The sequence below is a fragment of the Ixodes scapularis genome, unplaced genomic scaffold, assembly GCF_016920785.2.
Source record: "Ixodes scapularis isolate PalLabHiFi unplaced genomic scaffold, ASM1692078v2 ptg000058l_1__unscaffolded, whole genome shotgun sequence".
Lineage (NCBI taxonomy): Eukaryota > Metazoa > Arthropoda > Arachnida > Ixodida > Ixodidae > Ixodes > Ixodes scapularis.
Window position 1 is genome coordinate 1 of NW_024609900.1, and position 22,495 is coordinate 22,495.

General features: G+C 46.0%; 1 protein-coding gene across 1 annotated transcript; it reads right to left on the reverse strand.

Annotated features, from left to right (window-relative positions):
- Positions 1–631: 631 nt before the first annotated feature.
- Positions 632–21,075, reverse strand: LOC115313855 (di-N-acetylchitobiase; the record flags this gene model as incomplete). Its single annotated transcript, XM_042287621.1, is given in 5 exon segments — positions 632–732; positions 4,818–4,992; positions 9,817–10,025; positions 14,235–14,379; positions 20,803–21,075. Coding segments are annotated over 5 exon segments (795 nt in total), but the record flags the coding sequence as incomplete, so codon positions are not given.
- Positions 21,076–22,495: the final 1,420 nt, after the last annotated feature.

The window sequence follows — 22,495 nt, forward strand, 5'->3', positions numbered from 1 at the left end:
AAGCACGCGTTTGTCGCCCTCCATGGGCTTTGGCTGATCGTTAGACGGTGTTATCAAGGGCAGAAAGGTCGCACTTGAGGCGGAGCATCTACACTGGGTGCTTAACCTATCATCTACTACAGATGCCAGCAGACGAATGAACACGGGTTCTCTTCATAAACCTCTTGAGCCTGAGAAGGCACAGTACCTTTTGCCATAGAGGAATTTTAAGTAGATTGTCATCGTTGTTATTAAAACAATATACTGAAACTCCCTAGTACACTGGCACACTCAAAACATTGCACGGTCTATTGTACAATCAGACATCTGAGCGCAGATAACTTGACAGCGATGCTAAAACGAACCTTGGTACTCCGCTTTAGGGAGTGTTTATGTAGAAGGAAGCTGACGCACTTCTATAGCTTTTTCTCTCGTGAATTCAGTGATATGGTTCTTATCTTGGGCAGAAGTTTACTATGTGCAAAATTTCTATTGGCTTTCCCAAGCATTTTGCAGGAAAGTTTCTAGATAAAGACGAGGGAGTGAAAAGTCTACCGATAAACCGCTTCACAGTTTTTTTTTTCTTCTGAAAGTGATGGACCACACGCGATGCAAGCTGCAATTGAGCATGATCGAAGGCGCGGTACTTTACCTTTGCGGTCATGTGGAGGCAGGAATAGTCATAGCCGAACCAGGGCACGGTCAGGACCAGTCGGTGGCTCTTGATACCAAGATTCAGATACTCCCGAATTCCTGCAAAGGCAGAGAGCAGCATCGTAATGGCGTTCTACCGCGTAGGACGGCTGGATATAACTCATTTCAAATAAGTCTAAAAAATCAAATTTTCACGCTACGGCACTCTCATTTATCGTGAAGGTCAGGCTAGGTGGTGGATTAGTGGATTTGACTTGTGAAAGTATCGAAGGAAAAGCTTGTCTCACTCGGGAATTACAAATAGAAACCACAATGTTTTAATGGCTCAATAAGGAGTTAAGCCTCTTATCAGGTGAAAGTGCAGAAAAAGGTCTTGTGGGCTATTGCAAAAAGATAAGCATAAAAATCGGTTGGTTCTATGCTCTCGTTCTCTTTTTTCTGCAATCAGATCCCCAATTTAGAATGAAATTTAATGTTGCGAATGGTTCAAATCGGGACTTATTGAGTACGAAATGTGCAAGTGGACACAAAACCTGGAAATGCTTGTGGCAAGCCAAATTAAAATTTCACACAGTTTATAATATAGATATATTTTTTTTTTATAAATATGGTGATAAGTTCGAAAGTGCTAATTTGTGTGTTTATGTTCCGGATGCGATGCACATGCGAAAGAAGACATGTTCTGGTGCACACGTGGGGCATGGCAACAAACCAGAAACAGCAACATAAAATAAGCTCATTTTCTCTTTAATAGTTGTACTCTACAGATCTTAAAGGGGCACTGACAGGTCAATATATATATATATATATATATATATATATATATATATATATATATATATATATATATATATATATATATATATATATATATATATATATCACTGTGTCGAACCGAAAAAAAATACGGGTTCGGTTACGGTTCAGGTTCAGGTAAAATTATTTGTTCCGGTTAAGTTCCGGTTCGATTAATTCGATCCGCGAACCGGTTCGGAAATTATAAATGACAAATTGCAACATCAAAATAAATTACAAATAAAACATCTGAATTCAGCACATACGAAACGGGATACATCGTAGTGTAAGGCTCAGGGATTTCTACCAGGAATGGTTTCTTTATGTGCACTCAAAGGTTACCTCACCGACGTTTACGCATTCGGACTTCATCTAATTGGGTCCGACGCGGTAGCTGTAAAATCCGCGACCTCCTTACAAACCCACTTACAAGTAGAACTCGCTAACTATCGCGCCACCTCGGCGTGTAAGCAATTGAAGGAACAGTGGGGAGAAAATACAGCTTTCTTTATTTGAACTAGCCTTCGGTAACTCAAATTAGACCCTTAAAGAAGTTTTCATTAAACAAGATACGGAATATGAAAAACACTTCACCGAACGCAACGCCAGAAGGACGTAATAGGATAAATATTAAAATAGAAGAGTTCGCTGTCTCACAAATATGTTAGCTTCTAAGTGCCTATACGAAACCGGATGCATTATTATCAAACTCCACAGCCTTTTCTTTTCTCATTCCGATGGAAGCAAGCTTCAAGAACTCGCGCGTTCTAGAAACGTGTTATGAAATGAGCACACAGCAGCATTTAGGATTTACGAGATTGTAAAAAAATAAAATCCCGTGACGCGATTTTTTTTTTTTTTTTTTTTGCACAGCCTTTTAGTTCTCTTTCTTCCGTGCAAGCCGCGACCAGCGCAATACTGGTTCCTATGTCAAGATTCATGGATGCAGCGTTTGTCAAGATTCATGGATGCAGCGTTTATATTCCTAAGACTGAGTGGAGAAGAAAAATATGTAAGCGAGGTGTGTGTCAGTTGACGGCACTTAAAAAACAAATGGCATTGATAGCACATTCATTGTCAACAGCGCGTGGCCGAACCGTTTTGACATGAGCCGGTAACCGTTATTTTTTTTCCGGTTCAGTTCCGGTTCGGGTTCATCGCGATAACAATATAACGGTTCGGGTTCGGGTTCAGTTCCGGAAAAAATACCTGTTCGGTTCCGGTTTTCGGTTCGGTTCGGTTCCGGTTCGACACCCTGATATATATATATATTTTATTATCCGAAATGATTGAAAACGATGCCTGGACATTACCCTCAAAATGTGAAACTCGGGAACTCAGTATTTGTGAAGTAAAAAAAAAAAAAAAAATTCCCAAAGCCGAATTTGAAGTTCCCGCGCAATCCATGACACTGAAGTGACGTCAAAGATTAACTCGTCCTTCAACTCGAGTTTCTCTCACGCCTCCGAGCCCGCGTCCCGCGAGCAACCGCTTGCGTGCTGCCTATCGCTGTGAGCAGACGACGCTTCACTTTTAAGTTTGAGGTTCTTTTAGGGCTCTTCCAGCGGCCTCAAATTTTTTGAAACGATGTGAGGTCGAGGAGAACGCGCAGTGGACTTTTTTGGGCGACGCGAGGGGCCAGGTCGTGCCGGTTCGGCGTGAAAATGCTGCACCGGTATACTTCGTTTCAGCTTCGGTCCGAGCGCGGCCGATGTTATGAGCCGAAGGGCCAATCAAACAGCGAAAGAGGCACACCGTCGAGCGTGCTCTCTGCTGTTGATAGGACCAGCCGGTATTCGCCGTCTCTCTCTGCGCTCTCCTCCGCCGGCTAGTCCTATCAAGCGCAGAGATCACGCCATGACGCTGCGCTTTTTGCGCTGTTTGATTGGCCCTTCGGCTCATAACATCGGCCGCGCTCGGACCGAAGCTGAAACGAAGTATAGTCACAACGGAGATCAGTGGTCACAACCGAAACAAAGGCACCAAACCCAGTTGTTTTGAACGTTTAACGATTTTCTTTTCGAAGTCTGAGAGGTCGTCGGGCACCTAAAAGGGAACTCCGTTCGATTCGCTGACTCGCTGATCATCCTCAGTGCTACATGTGTCGAGCACCGCCATGTTTTCCGAGGGAGGATAAAAAGCCAGGAGGCGACATCACTCCTGAATCCGATTTTCAGTATTTCAAAAAGAAGGGCCGTAGTGCGTTCGCAATTGCGTTAAAAAAAAGACACGTATTACGAATGCCGTTTTTAAATATTATAGGAATGTCATTTACAAAGCTTCTAAATTTTTTAATCGATTACGTCACAAATAAAAAAGAAGCGAGGAGGCGAGAACCGGGAGAGAAGAACGCCAAAAATAAAAAGGCGCAAGCGCCCGTGGGGAAATATTTTTTTCGCATTGTGGTATTTTTTACGCGTCTATGACTACAACTAATTAATTAAAACTTGTTGTTGGCCTAGTTAGTTCATGATGCAGCCTAGAGGTTTTCTTACGCTTGTCCGTGTCTACTCCCTTGTGATTGTCCCTTGTGTCGCGCAAAGAACTTCTAGACTACAGCTTCCATCGCTTTAGACACACACACACAAAAAAAAAAACTATATTTGGGGTTTTAGTGCCCCTTTAAGGAATATGCACGCCAAGAAATAACAGAGAAAGTGCAGAGAAGCTGGGGACTCTTGTAACATCTTGAAGACACGAGACTTGAGAACAAAAAGGTGGACAACACCCACACAGGCAGTGGCGTCATTGGAAAGGGGAAGGAGGGGGGGGGGGGGGGGGGGGGGGGGGGGGTCATAGCAAGTTTCAGCCCTGGGTGCCGCTGACCCTAGTGAAGCCACTGCACACAGGTCCCAAAATAGAGCCTGTGCGCGTATTGTCCACTTTTTTGTTCCTCTGTCTCGGGTGTTCAAGATGTTGATGCGTGCCAAATTGGGTCGTGCTAGGACAATATTAAGTACCAAAATTATCGTGCACAAACTGTGAAGATGCTTTTTAAGACTACAAAAAGTAAAAGCTGCATTGTAACATTACCATAGAATTGTATGCCGACGTTCTTTGGCGGCGAGAAAAAATAATAATTTGTTTCATTATTTTTATACGAAATGGAAGCTACGGAAGAATGAGACGGAGAAATGATGGCTATATAGTGCCTCAAAAAATGCCCCAAAATAATAAACAATGCTTCGAATGTACACCTTATTGAGTCGACGGTAGAGTACTTGATAGTTGGCGCCAGTGTGTCCTCTCGTCGTAAACACTCACAAAGGGTTTGAACGCAGTCGCTCACAACCAAACTCAAGCGTCTGAACCAGGCTTTAAGTTTGACCGCCTTTAAGGCTGTCAAGTGCTCGCTGCACTTAGTAGTGGGACGCTGATTCTTTGCTGACCTTTAGACACCTTGAAGAAGTCCGCGTTGGGCCTAGCGGCGCATGGCCTCTCGAAGCTCCCTTTCTGTTGGTCGTAAGCCTTGACCAGCAGCAAGTCCGAGGAGTTGGCGATGGCAGAGTAGTTGTAGAAACAACCGTCGACGCCATTCGGTGACCACGGAGCGGTGAAAGTGACCTAAAGACCCGCAAGAAACGTTGTTTTTGTCGCAGATGCTCTCGACACAAAAACGGGTTTTCGTTAATCCAGTGAGTGAAGCGGCATTAGACCTTTCGTATCAGGTTTTGTAGTGTGCAAAATATTGGTTTTGAGCAGCCACTGACGCTTTGGGGACAGATGCTAACATCTGTTATCATCACTTAAAAATTAGAAGGTTATTGCACCGCTAAATAAGTTTATCTTTGATAATTATTTAGGGTCCATTTTGATACTGAATCACATTGCATTTTCTAATAATAATAGGTGAAGCGCAAAAGAAACACAGAGCCTTTTTTTTAAAGAACTAATGCTCTGGTCAAAGTAGCTCCACTTACAATGGGTATCTAAAAAAGATATGAAAAATCTAATCATAGAGCGCAACATCTCAATATAGGGAAAGCATTTCTCTCTCTCCTTCTTTTACACTCCGTAGTTTACTTAGCACGTAAATATAATTTCTGTAAATGCCAGAAAAAAAACCAACAAATACGCAAACACGTTTATAATAAGAAAATAAACGAGCCCTTTACCCCCCTTTCTTCCCCCCCCCCCCCCCCCCCTCCGCAGTTTCAGGAACCTACCAAGCTCAAGACTCTAATATAAGAAATTGCGAAAGTAACCACTCGTAAATATTATAAAAACTACACCCCCTTTAGCATCGTTTGAAGCAGATCTAAGACAAAGTTTGCTGTTCTTTCAGTCGACAGCTGCTCGGGAACGGTTAGCTCAGAATCAAGACCTAAGTCGCTAGGCCTCAGAATAGGACTGAGTAGGGTGCCTTCATGTGCGCTTCGCATACAGTGATGCCAACTGCCTGTTTCCCTTTCCCCCACCGCCATTTTGTTGCTCATTGTTTCCCTGTGCGTTTCCCGTGCGCCGGAAAGTGGCCTTTGAGTCCATCGGTCCCTCCATCCGAGGGGGGAAATGCTAATCCTCCCTCCGTGGGTTCCACAACGCTGCCCCGAACTCGTGAGATAAGGTGCTTGTTTCCGGGAGGGTTATAAGCCCCACGGATTATCGCCGAGAACCAAAATGGCTGCTGGTTTGTCGGCGAGTGGTATTACAAAGGGTGGCACCACCCTAGCAAAGCGCACATGAAGGCTCCCTAGGACTGAGCATAATTTACGAGTCTATCGCTCTAACCCAGGCACTCCCCCGTGTCAGCCGCTGCTCCTAGCACTCCGATGCTAAACGGTGAAGCTAGCTCGACGCGCGCGCGCCCTCTGGTGATAGACGGTGAATTGTTGAAGCGAGCGACGCGAGTGCCACTGCACGGAGGCCTGTGGCAGACATGATAAACGAGTGATCTCATCGGGAGTCAAACCAATACCACCTAGAAGACAAGGCCTGCGCATGACGTTTCGTTAGTAGATCCCCGACCCGCCCCAAGCGGCAAACACCCCGAAGCTTGACGAGAGTAGGGGCCGCGTCGCAACTACGTCGCATTCACTTGCGGCCGCAGCTGTGTGCGTGACTGCTGAGCGCGAGCTGATAGCGAGCTTCCAGTGCATTTGCGACGTGCACGCGAACGCTCCCTCGGCCAGGAGCGCGAGCTAGCACGCGCTCCTGGCTTTGAGACGCGCATTTCTAGCGCGCGCGCTCGTTCTGCGGTAGAACGCTTCGAAGCAGCTACCCGAGGTATAAACGCTTTACAGCAGCTGTGCATGGGCGCCGCCATAACTAACCTTCAGTTTTTGTTCCCTCTTATTTCGTTCGCTTCACTTCATCATTACCACAGCAGTACAGGTTATTGCCATTTTAGATGCTACTGTGTTCTTGTCCCCAGCATAGGCCCTTGTGGATACCCGTCAACGCCCGCTTCAGTGGCTCGGCATCTCGGTAAGACAAGAGAAGGGCGGCTATGGCGGCTCAATCTGGCGCGTGTGTAAAGCGTCTATAAACAGCGCCCTCGAAAATGGCGTCCAGTGTCAGCGTCCAGCGTCCAACGAAGGGCTTTTGAGCCCTTCGCGCAGTAGTAAGGAAATTTCGCTCATGCATTTGACGCTCCACGTGAACGTCTAACTTCATCGTATGCTATTTGCAAGAGACACTCGGCGTGAGCATCTGTTTCGTTATTTGTAACACAAACCACTGAAGCAGGCGATGGAGCAGACGATGTAGCAGACGATGTTGCTCATCCGGGCTAGCTAGGGGGCGCTGAGGGGATCTACTAGTGATGACGTTTAGAGGAGGAAACGCGCAGGCCTTGTGTTCTAGGTGGTATTGGTCAAACACCCTGAGGCAATATTGCTAAAACTAATTTACGACAAAGAAGTTCGTAAATTTATCTTGCGACAAAGCTACGAACTTTTGAGTATTCCCGAAGCAAAATGTTCGTAAGTTTCGCGTAAGTTACGACGAAATTCGTAACTTACGCAAAACTTACGAACATTTTGCTCTGGTCCTGCATATCACAAGTAAAAGCGCAGCCGTTGCTGCGACCCGATGGGGCCAGTCAAACGGCGTCAGAGCGTGACATCATGACATGCTTCACCTTTCTGTACGCGTTCTTTCAACGGCTAATCCATCATGCGCAGCGAATATTCCGTGAGTTTCGGTTTTAGTATGCGTGTTCGCGGTTGTGTTTGAGTCCCCGACTGTGCTCTCGTCTAAAATGAAACACAGTATACGGTGAGTAGAAACGTCGTAAAATAATATTTGTATTGATTTCCTTCCCTCTTCCTTCTTTAGGTATTAGGGTCAACAATATTAAAATATCATCTATTTTGCTTCGTCTAGAACCATCTTGGCGCAGGCGTGGCGCAATGCGGAGAGCCAGTCGTCTGCTTCTTGCGCCGATTTTGCGGTGACGTCAGAACAACGCCGATCTCTTATTGGCTGATTGAAAAATATGGTGGGTGGACCTCGAGGTATCTAGCATTGAGCTCCACCCACTCTTTTTCCTCAATCAGCCAATAAGAGATCGGCGTTGTTCTGACGTCACCGCAACTTCTGCAAGAAGCAGACGACCTGCTCTCCGCATTCTCAGCACGTCATTCCATCTCAAACGTCCCAGACGTTGCGCTCGACTATTTCCGATTTTTAAAAGAAATTTGATGGGTTTTTACCCCAAGTATCTTTTTTTCACGCGATTTATTATGGTGTCAGAGGACTACCCAATCAATATTTGGCAACAGTGTTCCGTATATTTTGAATAAACTAAAAAAAAGAAACATCTCAAAACTGAAATTGAACTGGGGAGGAAGAAGAAATATAGAGGAGAAAGTTCCCAAAAATCACGTAGCTGTGCAACTTTTTTTTTTTAATCAACGTATTTGCAGATTTTTACAAGGCACAAAAAAAAATGGGCATGATATATTTTGTCTATTTTTAGCGCTGAGTGCGTGCCTTCGATGACCCACGACTTTGATTATCTTTGGTGATTGTGTCTAAATCACTGAAAACGGCACGTGACCACGGAGAAGAGAGTGAGCGCGACTCAAACCGGCCAGTTCTCGATCGGCGGTTTTCGGGCCGAAAGAAACGAATTTCGAGTCGTAAATTGTGTTCTGGGTAGTTGGGCTCTGAAATGTCATGTACAAATGAACACCTTGGCGAGCATAAATACCCCGCTAGTGTCCCCCTAAAGTTTTCCTAAAATATTTTCGCCGAATTTTTTATTATTATTTTTTTTATGGCATGAGCGTGGTTTGAATTTCTAAAATTGGCACAAAGCTAGACATCAATCAATAATTGAGGAAAAACCAGATTTTCTTCAAAACGCTTCACAATTTGTTTTATGGAACACGAACGGCTTTTAGCTTGCTATATCGTGATAATTATAAAATTTTAATTGTTAAACTTTTTTTAATACAACAGACTGCACAAAAATTAGCTCTTACTTTTTTTTTATTTAGTTAACGCTTTGCGCCTAGTAATTATAACTTTTTTCCTTGGAAGTCCTCTAGACGTATTACAAATAGAAAATGTTTTAAGCTAAGCTAGGAGTACAAAAAGGGCGCATACGACACGTCTGGGGTTCTTAACTTTAAAAGGGTACACCGGCGATTTTCCCTGAGCTACCCCAACTAACTCTATTATCGGAATCACCCACCGGCCTTCACCGTTTTCGGTGTGCTATTTAGTGTCGCGAAATTCGGGGGGGAACGGTTATTGTGAAATCGGCAAGGGAAAATGGTGCCAAAACCAACAAACCAATATTCAAATATACCCGCGCTTTTTAATGCCGTGACGTCAGGGCAAGGAAGGCTTGCAGGTCAAGCGGGCAGTCTAAAAATGGACTATGCCAGGCATTTGTTTCGTGCTGCTGCTGAGTGGGTGCTGGAGCGAGCTTTTAAAGCATTCATTTGGACACCACGAAACTGCTTGTAATCAGTTAAGAGCACAGTCTACAGTCCAAAGAGTGGAACCCTGCCTTCCCCTGACGTCACGTTTTCACTGTTGCCAGTAGAGACTTTCACCTTGAAAAACAAGGTGGGGGCAAAACTGTAATTTTTGACCCGATATTTGGGTTGCCATTTCAGCGATGCTTATTGGTCTGTTTAGCCAATTTTCAGGCAAGTAGGGGACTATGAAGAAAACGCCGAAGTACCCTTTTAAACACAATGAAAAACCGTGTCGTATATCTGTGGTCCTCCTTTATTTTTTTGTATTTTAAATTTTAGTAATGCATGCACTATCGCGCATGTTTACAAAGAAGCCTGCGTTCTCTCTCACCAGGTGTGGGCGCCACGCATGCGCACAAATCAGATTTGCACAAAGCGAATCGTCTGCCCATGCGTCGCAGCGACAGCAGCGCCATAACAGCGGCGTGGTGCAAAGAGCCGCGCGTTAGTTCCGTACCCGAGACCCGGGTAGGAGAGTGTGGAAGGCAACCGCAGTGTCGTTCACCAGCTGCTCAAGGGCCCGAGACTCGGCGCTTCCCTTGTCCACGGGCGCGTCGAAGTCGATGTTGATGCCATCCAGGAAGTTGGACTCCGCGTAGGTCAGCTGCTTCTTGATCCAGTGCGTTTGCTCCGTCGAGTTAGCCAGGAGAGACGCTGGGAACGAAACTGAGGGTCCCACCTGGTTATGATCAGGACTGGTGGCAACTGTTAACTTTATCACGCCTTAACAATTCATCCTGCCTTATACCAACACGCCCAAGCTTTCACTTTGAGCTGTTAATTTGCTTTACTGACTGTCAGCTCCCGACCACTTCAGTTAGTAGGGCGCTCCGCTAACTCTGGAGAGGTCCCGGAATCGAATCCCGGATCAGGCGGATATTTTCAGCGGCCACCGTCGCCTAGCGGGACGCGAGCTGTGCGCCATTTCATGTGGAAGCCACGTTATCCTATACGCAAGAAACTATGGCTGGTCTCTGTGGCTTATCTTCCTCTCCCAGCTACGTGACGTGTCGTTACGCTCGTGTTTTTTTTGTTTTGTTTGTTTTTTTTTTTGTTTGTTTTTGCAATTAAACAACAAATGAAAGAGAAGGGTTTCAAGAAGTGGCCGCGGAGTGTTTTGGCTCCATCATCCTAACGCCCCAGGGTCATTCCATTTCCATAGCCTCCTCTATACGCAGAAAGCCTGGCGCGTCGCGAGAAAAGACGGCCGCCGTAAATGGGAAACAAGGGGCGAGGAAACGGGAGCGGAGAGAACCTTGTCTGCTAGCGCCACAAAAGAGCGAGCGGCCAAACGCAGAAACAATCTTTTTTTTTCTCTCTTTTCTTGTCGCTATCGTGGAGAGGAGAAACTCAACGTCCATCCTTTCCCGTTTCTCCCTGCGCCCTTTCGAATCGCCGCGCCCGTTTCTCCCGGAGTACGAAAACGACAGTGACGAAAACACAAAAACAAGCGTGGTTCGGGGTGCGGCCGCTCATGACCCAAGCGCTCGCTGTCTAGGTCTGCCCTTTCTGCTCTGCGCTACCATACTGGTCGACGTTCGGCGCGCTCCTCCTCTCCTTTTTCCTGCGGCCGCGCGCTCTATGGCTCCGTTGTCGATGTGCCAGGCTTTCTCCGTATAGAGGAGGCTATGCCATTTCAAACGTCTCAAACGTTGCGCTCGACCCCTTCCGATTTCTAAAAAAAAAAAAAAAAAGAAAAAAAAAATTGTGGCCTTTTGCCGCAATGTACGTAACTATGCCCTGAAATATTTTTGGCGAAAAAAAAGATTTTGATGACGTGAGCGCGGTTTTAACTTTTAAAAACAGCGTGAAACTAGGCATCACTCAATAATTTATGAAAAATCTGCTTTTTAGTGAAACACCCAACAATATTTTTTATTAACTTCGCACGGCTTTGGACTTACAATGTGGTTGGGCTTGGGAAGTTTTGTTTGAATTTAAATATTATTAAATAAAAATTTTGAAAAATTTAACATTTTTGTTATATTATTAAAAAATATATCTAATTGCTCCCGGGACTTAATAGAACTTTTTACCAGCTGCCCCTCCAGCTATATATTCTATAAAAAAATGTTTAAAACCGCTCAATTCAATATCTCGCTGTAAACAAAAATCCTGAAGTTTCAAGAGACTGCGTTTTGACGCATAAACAGCCGTTTATTTCACCCTGAGGTGGTCCAAGTAAAAATACAAAATATCGTGGGTTTGGAAGAAAAATCGATGATCTTTTTCATTCTGAAAGTTTAATCGAAGTAATTTTTGTTTAAAGCGAGAAAACAATTTTTGAAGTTGAACTCTCGCACAGAATCCGGCATCGCTCCTTAACGCCTCTTCGCCGCACAGCACGCCAACTGCGACGATAGCTGACACGATTAGGTTCAAAGAAAGAACGGAGTTTTCTGCCGTTTTCCTTTGTCCGTCTTTTCGGCTGCAAGGAAAGAAACGGTTGGTATCGTGTAATAATCGGAGGTGCCGCCAGCGCGTAGCAATAGCAAGCCCGTTGTGCCCTTATATAGTACGCGAGGGCGGCTCGACTTCTCCATGCCATGCCAAAGGTCCCACGGCCACCTCCGTATCCTAAAATAAAATTGATGGCTCTTCACCGTAACGTTTGTGGGGCCTCTCTAACATATTTTGACGAAAAACAAATTTCATGGGGTGATGGCAGAAATTTGAACTCGTAAAAAGGAAGTGGAACTAGGAGTCATTTAATAATTGATGAAAAGTAGGCTTTTTTTTTACGGAACACTGGAACATTTTATTTTTTATTTATTTGGAGTTTCCGACAATACAGAGATTGCCGTGGAGTTGGGGCACAATACCGTATGGCATAAAAACCATACAGTATTTGGATTAATATGTAATAAGGATCATAGTCATGGAATTTTGTATGCTCGAAGCAGTTCTTAAAAAATAAGGAATATATAAGCACTTTAGCATATTTTTAGTTTTGTTACAAACTATGGCTTTGCTGCATGCGACTGTAAATACTCTTATTGACAGCCCTGTAAGTATACTGTACACAAAAAAGGTTTCAGGCCGTACAACTAAATATCTTGCAGAAAAAACAACAACTAAATTTGTGCAAAATTGCGTTTTGCCGTTTAAAGAGCCGCTAATTCCTGCCTTGAGGTGGCCCAAAGAAAAATACGTAACATGTTGACTCCTACAAAAAAAGTTTGTTTCCCTTTGTTCTCTAAAGTTTAATTAAAATAATTTTGTTCTAAAGAGGAAAAAACATTTTGAACTTGAACCTGCTCCTCTCCTATGGACACCGCGCCACTGTCGAGCCCGACAAAGCGTGCGACGGTGTCACGGTGTGCGCGCGCAGGTAGAACTCAAGTTGTCGGGTACATCTTGGAGGGAAGAAGCTTTTTTCTACTCTTGTTGCTTTATGGCTTTTCCTATTTCGACCGTTTTGCGCGGCTGTGTCCTCCTGTGGTCTTCCACTGTCTTGATATCAGCAAATGCTTAGCGCTGCCAGGTAAGCTAGTAAGCTATAGTAAGCTAGCTGTTTCTTACGTACACATCGCAATCCCTCTCTCTTCTCGACGTCAGGACAGATGTAGGCAGCAACACAAAAGCCCTGTGAACGGGAAATTTTAAACGAAGAGGCGATGCAGTGTTAACGAATGCGCGCAGTTGAGGCTCTCGCCTCGTTTGTGTTTAAATCGGCTTTGAAACGGCAAATTCTTGTGTCGCTGAATAGTTCCGCTTTTCGCCGCAGTGTGCGTGACAGCTAGGTTTAGCGGCGATATTATCACGTTTCCCTTTTAGGAGAAGTCCACGTCAGCTGATGCCGCCCGTATTAGGCACCGCGTTTCTAGCCGCCCTCGGGAACAAAGGGCACAACGGGCTTGCTATTGCTACGCGCTGGCGGCACCTCCGATTATTACACGATACCAACCGTTTCTTCCTTTGCAACCGGAAAGACAGACAAGGGGAAGCGGCAGAAGACTCCGTTCTTTCTTCGGACCTAATCGTGTCAGCTATCGTCGCAGGTGGCGTGCTGTGCGGTGAAGAGGCGTTAAGAAGCGATGCCGGATTCTGGTGCGGGAGTTCAACTTCAAAAATTGTTTTCTCGCTTTAAACAAAAATTACCTTGCTCAAACTTTCAGAATCAAAAGATTATCGATTGTTCTTCCAAACCCACCATAGTTAGTATTTTCACTTGGACCACCTCAAGGTGAAATAAACGGCTGTTTATGCGTCAAAAACGCACTTTTTTGCAGCTTCATGATTTTTGTTTACAGCGAGATAATTAAGTGAGCGGTTTGAAACATTTTTTTTACATAATATATACCTGGAGGGCAGCCGGTGAAAAATTCTATTAGGTCCCGGGAGCAGTTACATATTGTTTGATAAAACACCAAAAATGTTAAAATTTTCAAAAAAAAATTAGTTTTTTTAAAACATATTTAAATTAAACACAACTTCACAAGCCCAACCACATTGTAGGACGAAAACCGTGCAAAATTTATAAAACTATTGTTGAGTGTTTCACTAAAAAGCTGATTTTTCATCAGTTATTGAGTGATGCCTAGTTTCACGCTGTTTTCAAGAGTTAAAACCGCGCTCACGGCGTCAAATTTTTTTTCGCCTAAAATATTTCAGGGCTTGCCTACGGACATTCCAACAAAAGGCATTGATTTTTTTTTTTTTTTTTAAATCGGAAGGGGTCGAGCGCAACGTTTGACATGAAATGACCCTCCATGGTCTTTTTCCCTCTCCTAGTTTTGGCGGCCGGTTCTGGCGCACAAGGCACGGGCCTTCACCCGATATCTGCCGCTACGGTACATCGCTCTCAGAGTTGGCACAGCCCTGACTATTTCCTTATCCTCGTCAAACTGAATCGTTTGAGAGTAAACGGCGTACCGGAGTAAATGACAGCGACCTCACGCTCGTGGGCGTAGCAGTACAGCTGCGCGTCGTTGAAGTCCACCAAGACGATGCTGGTCAGTCGGGTCCAGTCGAACTGCGACCAGACGGTCTTGTTGCACTCCCTCACGAAGGCGATGACCTGGAACAAGAAGCACGCCTCGAGGTCCACTGCAATGCCGCGTTGGACCATTCTCAAAACCCCATCGAGCATTATTGGTGGTCGCCCATTTGGTCTTTTTTAGAGCACTCTGTAAAAAAAAGGGTGTAGTCGGGTGCATTAGGCGTACATGCACCCTTTTCCTGAAAGATGAACCCTCCGTTACCCAGCCAGTGTGCTTGTGCACCGAAAATGAGCATCCTTCTCTCCCTTAAAAACCTCTAGATGTATCAGTGCACCGCCACGATAGTTTCGCGCCCCGATCAGCTAGCTTGTGCTTGGATTCCCCCTTTGGGGTCCCTTTTTAGATTGGGCAGTTTAATAGGAAGTATGGAGCTATCCTGTTTACTCAGTATTGATAGTAGAGTGGATGCTGTGCTTGTTTTAGCCCAATCTGGTCTCCGCGTAGGATCACGTGACTACAGTCTCCGAGCTAGAGATAAGGCAGAGCACGGCACCTACCTGAAGGCCAAGGCCACGGACAGCATCCACTGCACTACTAACTTTGGGTCAAACTTTCCTTGTGTTCATTGTTGGGTTGCCCTGAAGATAAGACTTTGCGAGGGCGCCCCCCTGCTATTTTTCTACTCCACTCTTTTTCTTTCTCTCCCTGAGCTGAAAGCGTGGAAGAAGGTGCGCAGGAGCCGGACCAATGAACCGGAGGCTTTTTCATCTCTCGACTTCGCTGCCTTGGCGCGGGTAGCGGCAGGAGTGTGATCATGTGGTAAAGGTTTCACGGATGACGTAGTATTTTTTTCCGACCTCGGAATGTCTGCTTCCCCGCCTGCTGCGACCAGCGGGGCTGCCGTAGATTTCGTCCGCGACAACGTATTCGAATGTACCAAGATTTCCAGTGTTTGAAAAGTCCTACGCGTATATCGGCAACAAGCGATTTCTTCAAAAAAGCCCAAGGAATTCATGTGATGCGTTTAGTGTTCGGTTCGGCAAACTGCTGCTTCTGCCACATCGTGGTGAATCTTCACGGACCCCTTTCTTTTCGTTTTTGTGTGGTTCTGCAGTGCCCGTATCGACATATTTCGCGGATTACATATTTCAAGTCCGGTATTTTCATCGTAAGTGCACTGCAACCTACTCCTTTGCAACCATTGACCGTTCCGTTCCGGGTTACCTCTAGAATTAGCCAGTGTCTATTTTCTAGTAGCCGGGAGAATAATTTCCGCGAAATTCTATCGGCAATTGCCTGCCATTAGCTATCTACAATCATGTGACGACTGCAGGTAGAATAGTGACTTATACCCGTGCCACACGGGCAACTGGAATGCCATTTACAACGAATGACATTTGAGCGGACGGCCAATCATCGCCAGGGGCGGATCCAAAACTCTGTTGTTTTTTTTTTTGTTTTTTTTTTGGGGGGGGGGGGGGGGCGGAAAAATTTTAAGGATACTATTCTCCCATTCTTTCTTGCGCAAGGGAGGTCAATGTCAAATTGCCGTTCGAGAAGGGGGGAGGGAGGGAGGTCGACTTTGTTTGGGGGGGGGGGGCGCCCCCCCCCCCCTCCTTGGATTCGCCACTGATCAGCGCGCGACACTCCGGGCGTAGCGCATTTCACGCGCGACAGATTGCGAGCTGATTCGCCGATCACACAAATGTCATTCGTTGTAAATGGCATTCGAGTTGCCCGTGTGGCACGGGTATTATTCTCCCGGCGATTTGTGAAAACACGTTTTCGTTGATACACGTTGTGTAGACAAGTTTCATCGACCCTAACGTTTCATCGTCACTCGTTACGCGAAATGCACGCTGTACGGACATTTTGTCGCGCGTGTATTTTTGAGGCGCGTGCTCAACGACCCAGACCACCCGTTCACGCCGCTTCGTGGCGACAGTCTGCGGCGGCTCATTACAAAAATGCTAACCCACCTGTCCCACCTGTACACGTCACTTCGCGGGTACACTCTGGGCACGGTGTAAGATAATACTCTTTAGGTGAAGACAGCGCGCTCCTCGCGACGTGCCCGATAAAGTTCGCTCTTCAATCTCTCTCACTATGGTTTCAAGCGGCGCCTGCAGGTGACTCGTCGACCCGCGGGCACGTACAAAACGGCTCGTGCCGCCTCATGTACCACACGCGCAGAGCTCCAGCAAGGTTGTCGCACGTGCAGAAAGACCACGGTGTACCGGGGTGTCATGGCAACGAGATCATTGTTTTCGCTCTCACACAGTTTCGCCGTTTGGCCGCCGGCGACACTGTCAGCTGCGGGCACGGTAGCAACGGAATGATGCAACCTTTCGGATGCCCGTCGAACGACCACTATCTGATTCCTCGCGCCGCCCGTTTAGCCCCGTCGTGTCCTCACCTAAAGAGTGTATCTTACACCGTGACTCTGGGGCGGCTCATTACAAGAAACAAAAAAGAGAAGATAATATAGGAAAGCTAATCTGAGCTGTCGATGAAACGTCGTTCGATGAACGAATGGCGACTGCCGGTGGAATTTCGTGGAAATAATTCTGCCGGTTGCTGCGAGAATAGACGCTACCTAAGACTCACCCCTGGTTCCTGTTTGCTTAGTAATCTTCTCAGTTGCGTAACAGCTTTTTCGTACCTCTTCGCGTATCATGAATTGCTTGCAAGTTGTACTTGTTTACGGAATTGGCTGCCTAATAAACTTCTATGAGATTTGAAAACAATCCCGTGTGTCCGTTTACCTGCCGTTTTGCACTCACCGGGGCGCATACATTTTTAAGGGGGTTTCTTTCATGTCTTGAATAGGTTTATGAAGTTGGTTGTTAAAGCGGGTGCATAAAGTGGTGTGACCATGCACCTTTGAATCGAGTGCATCTGTGCTCTCTTCGAATTCAGTGGGTGTAGAAAGAGGTGTAGCAGTACATGATTGAACGGGGTGCTCCTGTGTTCCCTTTGAGAGCAGTATAGGAGGTATTCACTGAACGCCATATTTGAGGGCGATGTTTAGAGCGCACGCTCACAACGAACTCATATTAATAGCCTGCCAAGACCTTGATGGTGCTAAATGCACGCTCCAAAAGGACTGCGGAAGCTCGCCGACAGCACGCGCTCAGCAGCTGCGCACACGGATATGGCCGCCAGTGAATACTCCCTATAAGGGGAGTGATGGTACACTATTGAGCGGGGTGCACCTGTGTTCCCTTTGAATAAGGCGGGTGTATGAGGCGGTGCAATGGTACACCTTCGAATGGGGTGCATCTGTGTTTCCTTTCATTTCATTGGGTGTAGAAAGAGGTGCAGCCGTACACCATTGAATGGGGTGTACCTGTGTTCCCTTCGAGTGACATTTCTGTAGAAAAAGGTGTACATGTGCACCACACCAACGGGTGTACACATACTTTCATATTTGGGGTGTACAAGTATTCCCCCAAAGGGTGCAGTATATGCGACAAGCACTTACACCCCCTTTGGGTGTATCCCATGACACCCTTTTTTTTTAGAGTGAGGCTACGTGGCGCAAGCTACCGGCTGTTAACCAAACATCCATCCATCCACCCATCACGGGCACGAAGCGTCTGATTGGATCCGAGTTCCTCGCCGAACGCTGATGACGCGGCACTCGTATTGGACACGAGCCGAACCGAGCTCACGCCGAACGCTGATGCAGCCTTCGTGTCCAATTCATATTTTCAGAGTAGGTGCCAAAACAACGCGCGCATGGCGTGTATACTTATGAAGAGGATCTATTTGGAGCTGCTACAATCGGTGTTATCTCTCTGGCAACACCTAGAAACGGTCTGTGACCGTGAAGCCGAGGTCACGCCGCTAATACATCATATCTACAAACAAGTCATGACAGTCCGCCAACACTGTCTGGGGCCTGTTTCTTCCTTGTCACATTGATCAAACAGAAACTGCCTCCAGACATGTACATATGGACGAAGCAAGCGATGATACAGAACGTGCTTCAGGCGTGACCTCAGATACTTCTGCCATCGTGTCTGCAGCCAAAATACCGTGCCTCTTGTACGATGTTCGAGCAGCATGACCGCGTCTTAAGGTCACTTTCCCGCAGAACACGAGGCAGCCAATCACGGCGATAAATAGAAGTATTCCAGCTAACGTAAAGGACAGTGCACGCGTGACGTTTCACTTGCTCACTGTCCCTGCGATCGTTGCATTTTTTTGTTTCTTTTTTTACAGCGAAGCTGTCCGTCGACAGGAAATCATCGCGCGCCTTATCACCGTTCGCGCGCACCTTATCTTTTATCACTTGATTTTTACACTTGCTTCAATATAAAAACCACAAAACAGGTCAAAACCACGTCATAGAATATAAGCGCTCCCCGCATGCGTTTCTCAGTAACAATTGCGGTTGCAAGCTGCCGCGGCAATGGCAGAGCACAAGTGTGGAAAGACGCCGCTAGCCCCGCTAACAGAGCGAAGCACGTAGCGCTCCCCCGGATGCGTCTCTCGGTAAAGCTCGCGGTTACCTGCCGCGGCAATGGCAGCGTACGAAGCCTTTCATATATAAAAAAAAAGTTTTGGTACAGTACAGTGCATTTACATTTCTTTCAGTTATTTGGTATAGATTCTTTTGCTGTTTACAAACATGAACTGCCGCTCGCGTCCCAAGCGACTTCCGGTTGCACAGTCTTTGCAAGCCTGTGGAGCTTGCTTATGTCACCAGTGCTAGAAAGCATAAATGCTGCACGGACATCGAAGTTGGAGATTGAACGAGGGCCTTGGGCTGCACAATATTACATCTTGGAGGAGGCAAGTTAGTTTACAAGAATACTCGAAACACTTTAACAGATCTCGAACTCCTTCGTTCTTTTGACGTTCACCTGGAAAGTTGGTGGTTAAATATTTCATCTACATTTCAAGCAGCGGTGCTAAGGTGGCCTTTGTTTATTTTTTCTATAAACCGGAAGTTCCCTGGCACGTCAACGACTGGAGCACCACCTGGTGGCGTTTGCCACGAAAATGGTCTGTAGTGCAGTGAGCAATCGTTGCAGGTGATGCCACAGCTTCGCTATCCAACTACCTTCACAGCGTGGATTGGAGCCGTAATGTTTTTCGGATCTATTCGTATTTTGAGTTTTGTCATTCGTCGGGATCTTTCTAGACCGTGATTGGCTCTCTCGCGTTCTGCAGGAAAGCGAACACACGTTTATTCTAGGGTGATGGTAAATCAAATGGTCACCGGCATTGCCCGCGTACATATATACCGCTGTAAAAGAATGTCCGTGCGTCACCTGTCCCACGGAGCCCACGGGTAGCCAGCCAATCACTGCAACCTCCGAAAGAAGTTATGATGCCGATATACGTCCGTATATAGGGTGTTTTCACTGACGTAATTTTGTCCACCATTTTGTTGTTGTGAGCTGTCTGGGTGTGACAAACTCGAGTATTCCAAGGATTTACATGCTCCTCAAATGCGTTGAGCACCGCTGACATCATCTCAATCGGTTACGATGTAATTCTTCAATGCAGTAAATTTCTTTAAAAAAACAAACTAACAAGAAAATGGCGAATTGACGTCATGTGCAAACAACCTATAGTCGGCGACAGCTGGAGAAACGCAGGGCGTAGCGAGCTCCCGGTCGCATCTCATTATCTCACCACTAGCCAATCAGATTGCGGCATTCGCCGACAAGGACGACCGAAGAACCAATCACGAAACAAGAAGCGGAAACGTATAATGAGCCACGCCCTCCGCAGATGCTTCGCCTTGCACGAATCTGGTTTCTGCGCACGCGCTGCGGTCTCGCCCCTTGTAGGCAAACGCGGGCCTCGTTTGCGCGTTGGTCTATAGACCTTTGCAGAAATCGCCTTCTGCGCGCTGCCATCTTTGTCTGCTGGGCTGTGGAACGCCTTCCAAGCATGCGCAGTTGATCTGCTGTGTGGTATATCGGACGCTGCGCACGCGTCCACAGCTCAGTGAGTCAGCATTTTTTCCCCGCTCGCTTCGTTCGAGACTGCCGCCGGAAAGGTCTCTCTATATAGACCGAAAAATTAAGGATACGTGATCGCGCGAAACGTCGTGCTCAGTGTCCCACACTCATAACTAATGGTTCGTGTATACATATCTTCAATATTACCATTTGCCGAGCTGCCTTTGCTGATTGCCGTGATATTGACTTTTCGAGTGTACTGCGTAAAACTATAGACGTTTGCAAATACGGACCCGAGGCGCCGGCCATCTTGTTGCCGGTGGGGGTAGATGGTCTCATAGTCCAGCATTGCTGAGGCGTACTCCCGGCCTCAGCAATGCTTGACTATCGGACGATTTGCCCACAGCATCAAGGTGGCGGCGACCAGAAGCCGTACTTGCAAACGTATCTTTTTCTTTTTGTATGTGTGTGTGTGTGTGGTGTATATGTGTGGAGAGTTTGCGATTTGACGTCACAAACATGATCCGATCTGGCATCACGCCAAAAACAATCCAGGAAACTATATAACATTAAACTTACCTCCTGCTTTGTGGAGTTGACGATGTCGCAAAGCGTCCGGTTGCCGCACGGGCAGACCGGGCCCGGCGGCTGTGGCGTGTTGTCTTCCTGTCCGAGAGCGTCGTCGGACAGGTGTACCAAGATGGCGCAGGTAGCTAATATCCCGAGAAGCGCGAAGCCCCGCATCGCCCGGCCTTGTCGTTTCGGGTGTATACCGTCGGTTCCGCGTGGCGAGCGCCCGAGGCTCGTCCGTTGACGTTCGAACGGCGACGCGATAGCGCGGGCACTCCAATCGTTATCGGGGCGCTTTTCTGCGTCATATCCTCCGATTGGCGGGTAGATAACAAGACAAGGATTCGAGGAATTCCCAACATGCGTTTTAAAAACAAAAGAGGGGGAGGAGCCAGAAACAAAAAAGAAGCACCCTTAAAGGCGTGATGCAACAATTTCCGTTCTTTCAGTAAATGCCGCTGAGAAGCCCCCCCCCCCCCCCCCCCTTTCTCTCTCTCTGCGGGTCTTATGGGCAGTATTTGAAATACAGGTATTTAAAATACGTAATTAAAATGCCTTAGGCGTTTTGTATTTCGTATTTAATTACAGATTGGAGAACGTAATTGTCAATTGTATTTAAAAACTGACAATGTATTCCAAATACTTGTATTTCAGATAATGCCAAAACAATTTTGGGCGCTGCTCTTTGCAATCAAATGCGTAGGGACTCTTCGCAGTGGGATCGTCATATGCAAAAAGCGCGAAACTAAACATCGAAGGGGAAAAAAAAAAAAAGAACACTATAACAAGGAATGAACGGGATGGGTACATATACTGACTTTTTGGTTGACAAATTTAATTTCTCAGACGTCGCATTAGCGACGTGTTGCTTTAATTAAGAAGCTTTATTGCTTCAAAGGAGCCTTTGAGACTGAACTCATAGTGCATTGTGTTCCCTGACGTTATACTCGAGGATCTCATGTATTTGACCAGCGTCTATTTGTGTATGTGTGTGGAAAATGGGAGGGGGGGTATATTTATGTGCAAGATGTCAGACTACGGGAACAAAATGCATTTCTAAAAGTATTTGAAGATTATAAAATACTCTCGTTGTATTGGTACTTGTACTTAAATACTTGTCTACAAATGTAATTGGATTTGTAATTAAATACATTTTTGTTGAAGTATTTTGTATTTGTATTTCGATACATTTTTTTAAAATTATTTTGCCCATCCCTATGGTGTATATGCTTTTTTTTTCGCATTTTGATTTGCTTGCAATAGGGCACTACGTACTCCGATCTGCTTAGAAGAAAACCAATTTTTGCTGATGTCCAGACTGTTATAAATATTTCTTGCTTGATGATTATTCGCTTTAAATAAAAAACAAATACGCGTACATCGCATAAAGCATTACATATTAGACAAATAGTAAAACAAGATTCAGGATTATCTTCGCGGGAAGGGTTTGATTCTTATCATATAGTAAAACCGATGTGATGTAGATTCATATTTCAATCATCTTGATCCTTGCTCTCCATTGTGATTAAAACCAACGTTTTGGTAAAGCCTGCATTGTAAGCAATGAACAGGGAAAGGGGGGGGGGGGGATTTTGGGCGTGAGCAGTTCTTTATTCATGGTAAAATAAACTGACGCAAATGATAAACATATTGTTTTGAAGATGAGCGACCCGTGAAGTATATAAGTATATTTTTTTCAGAT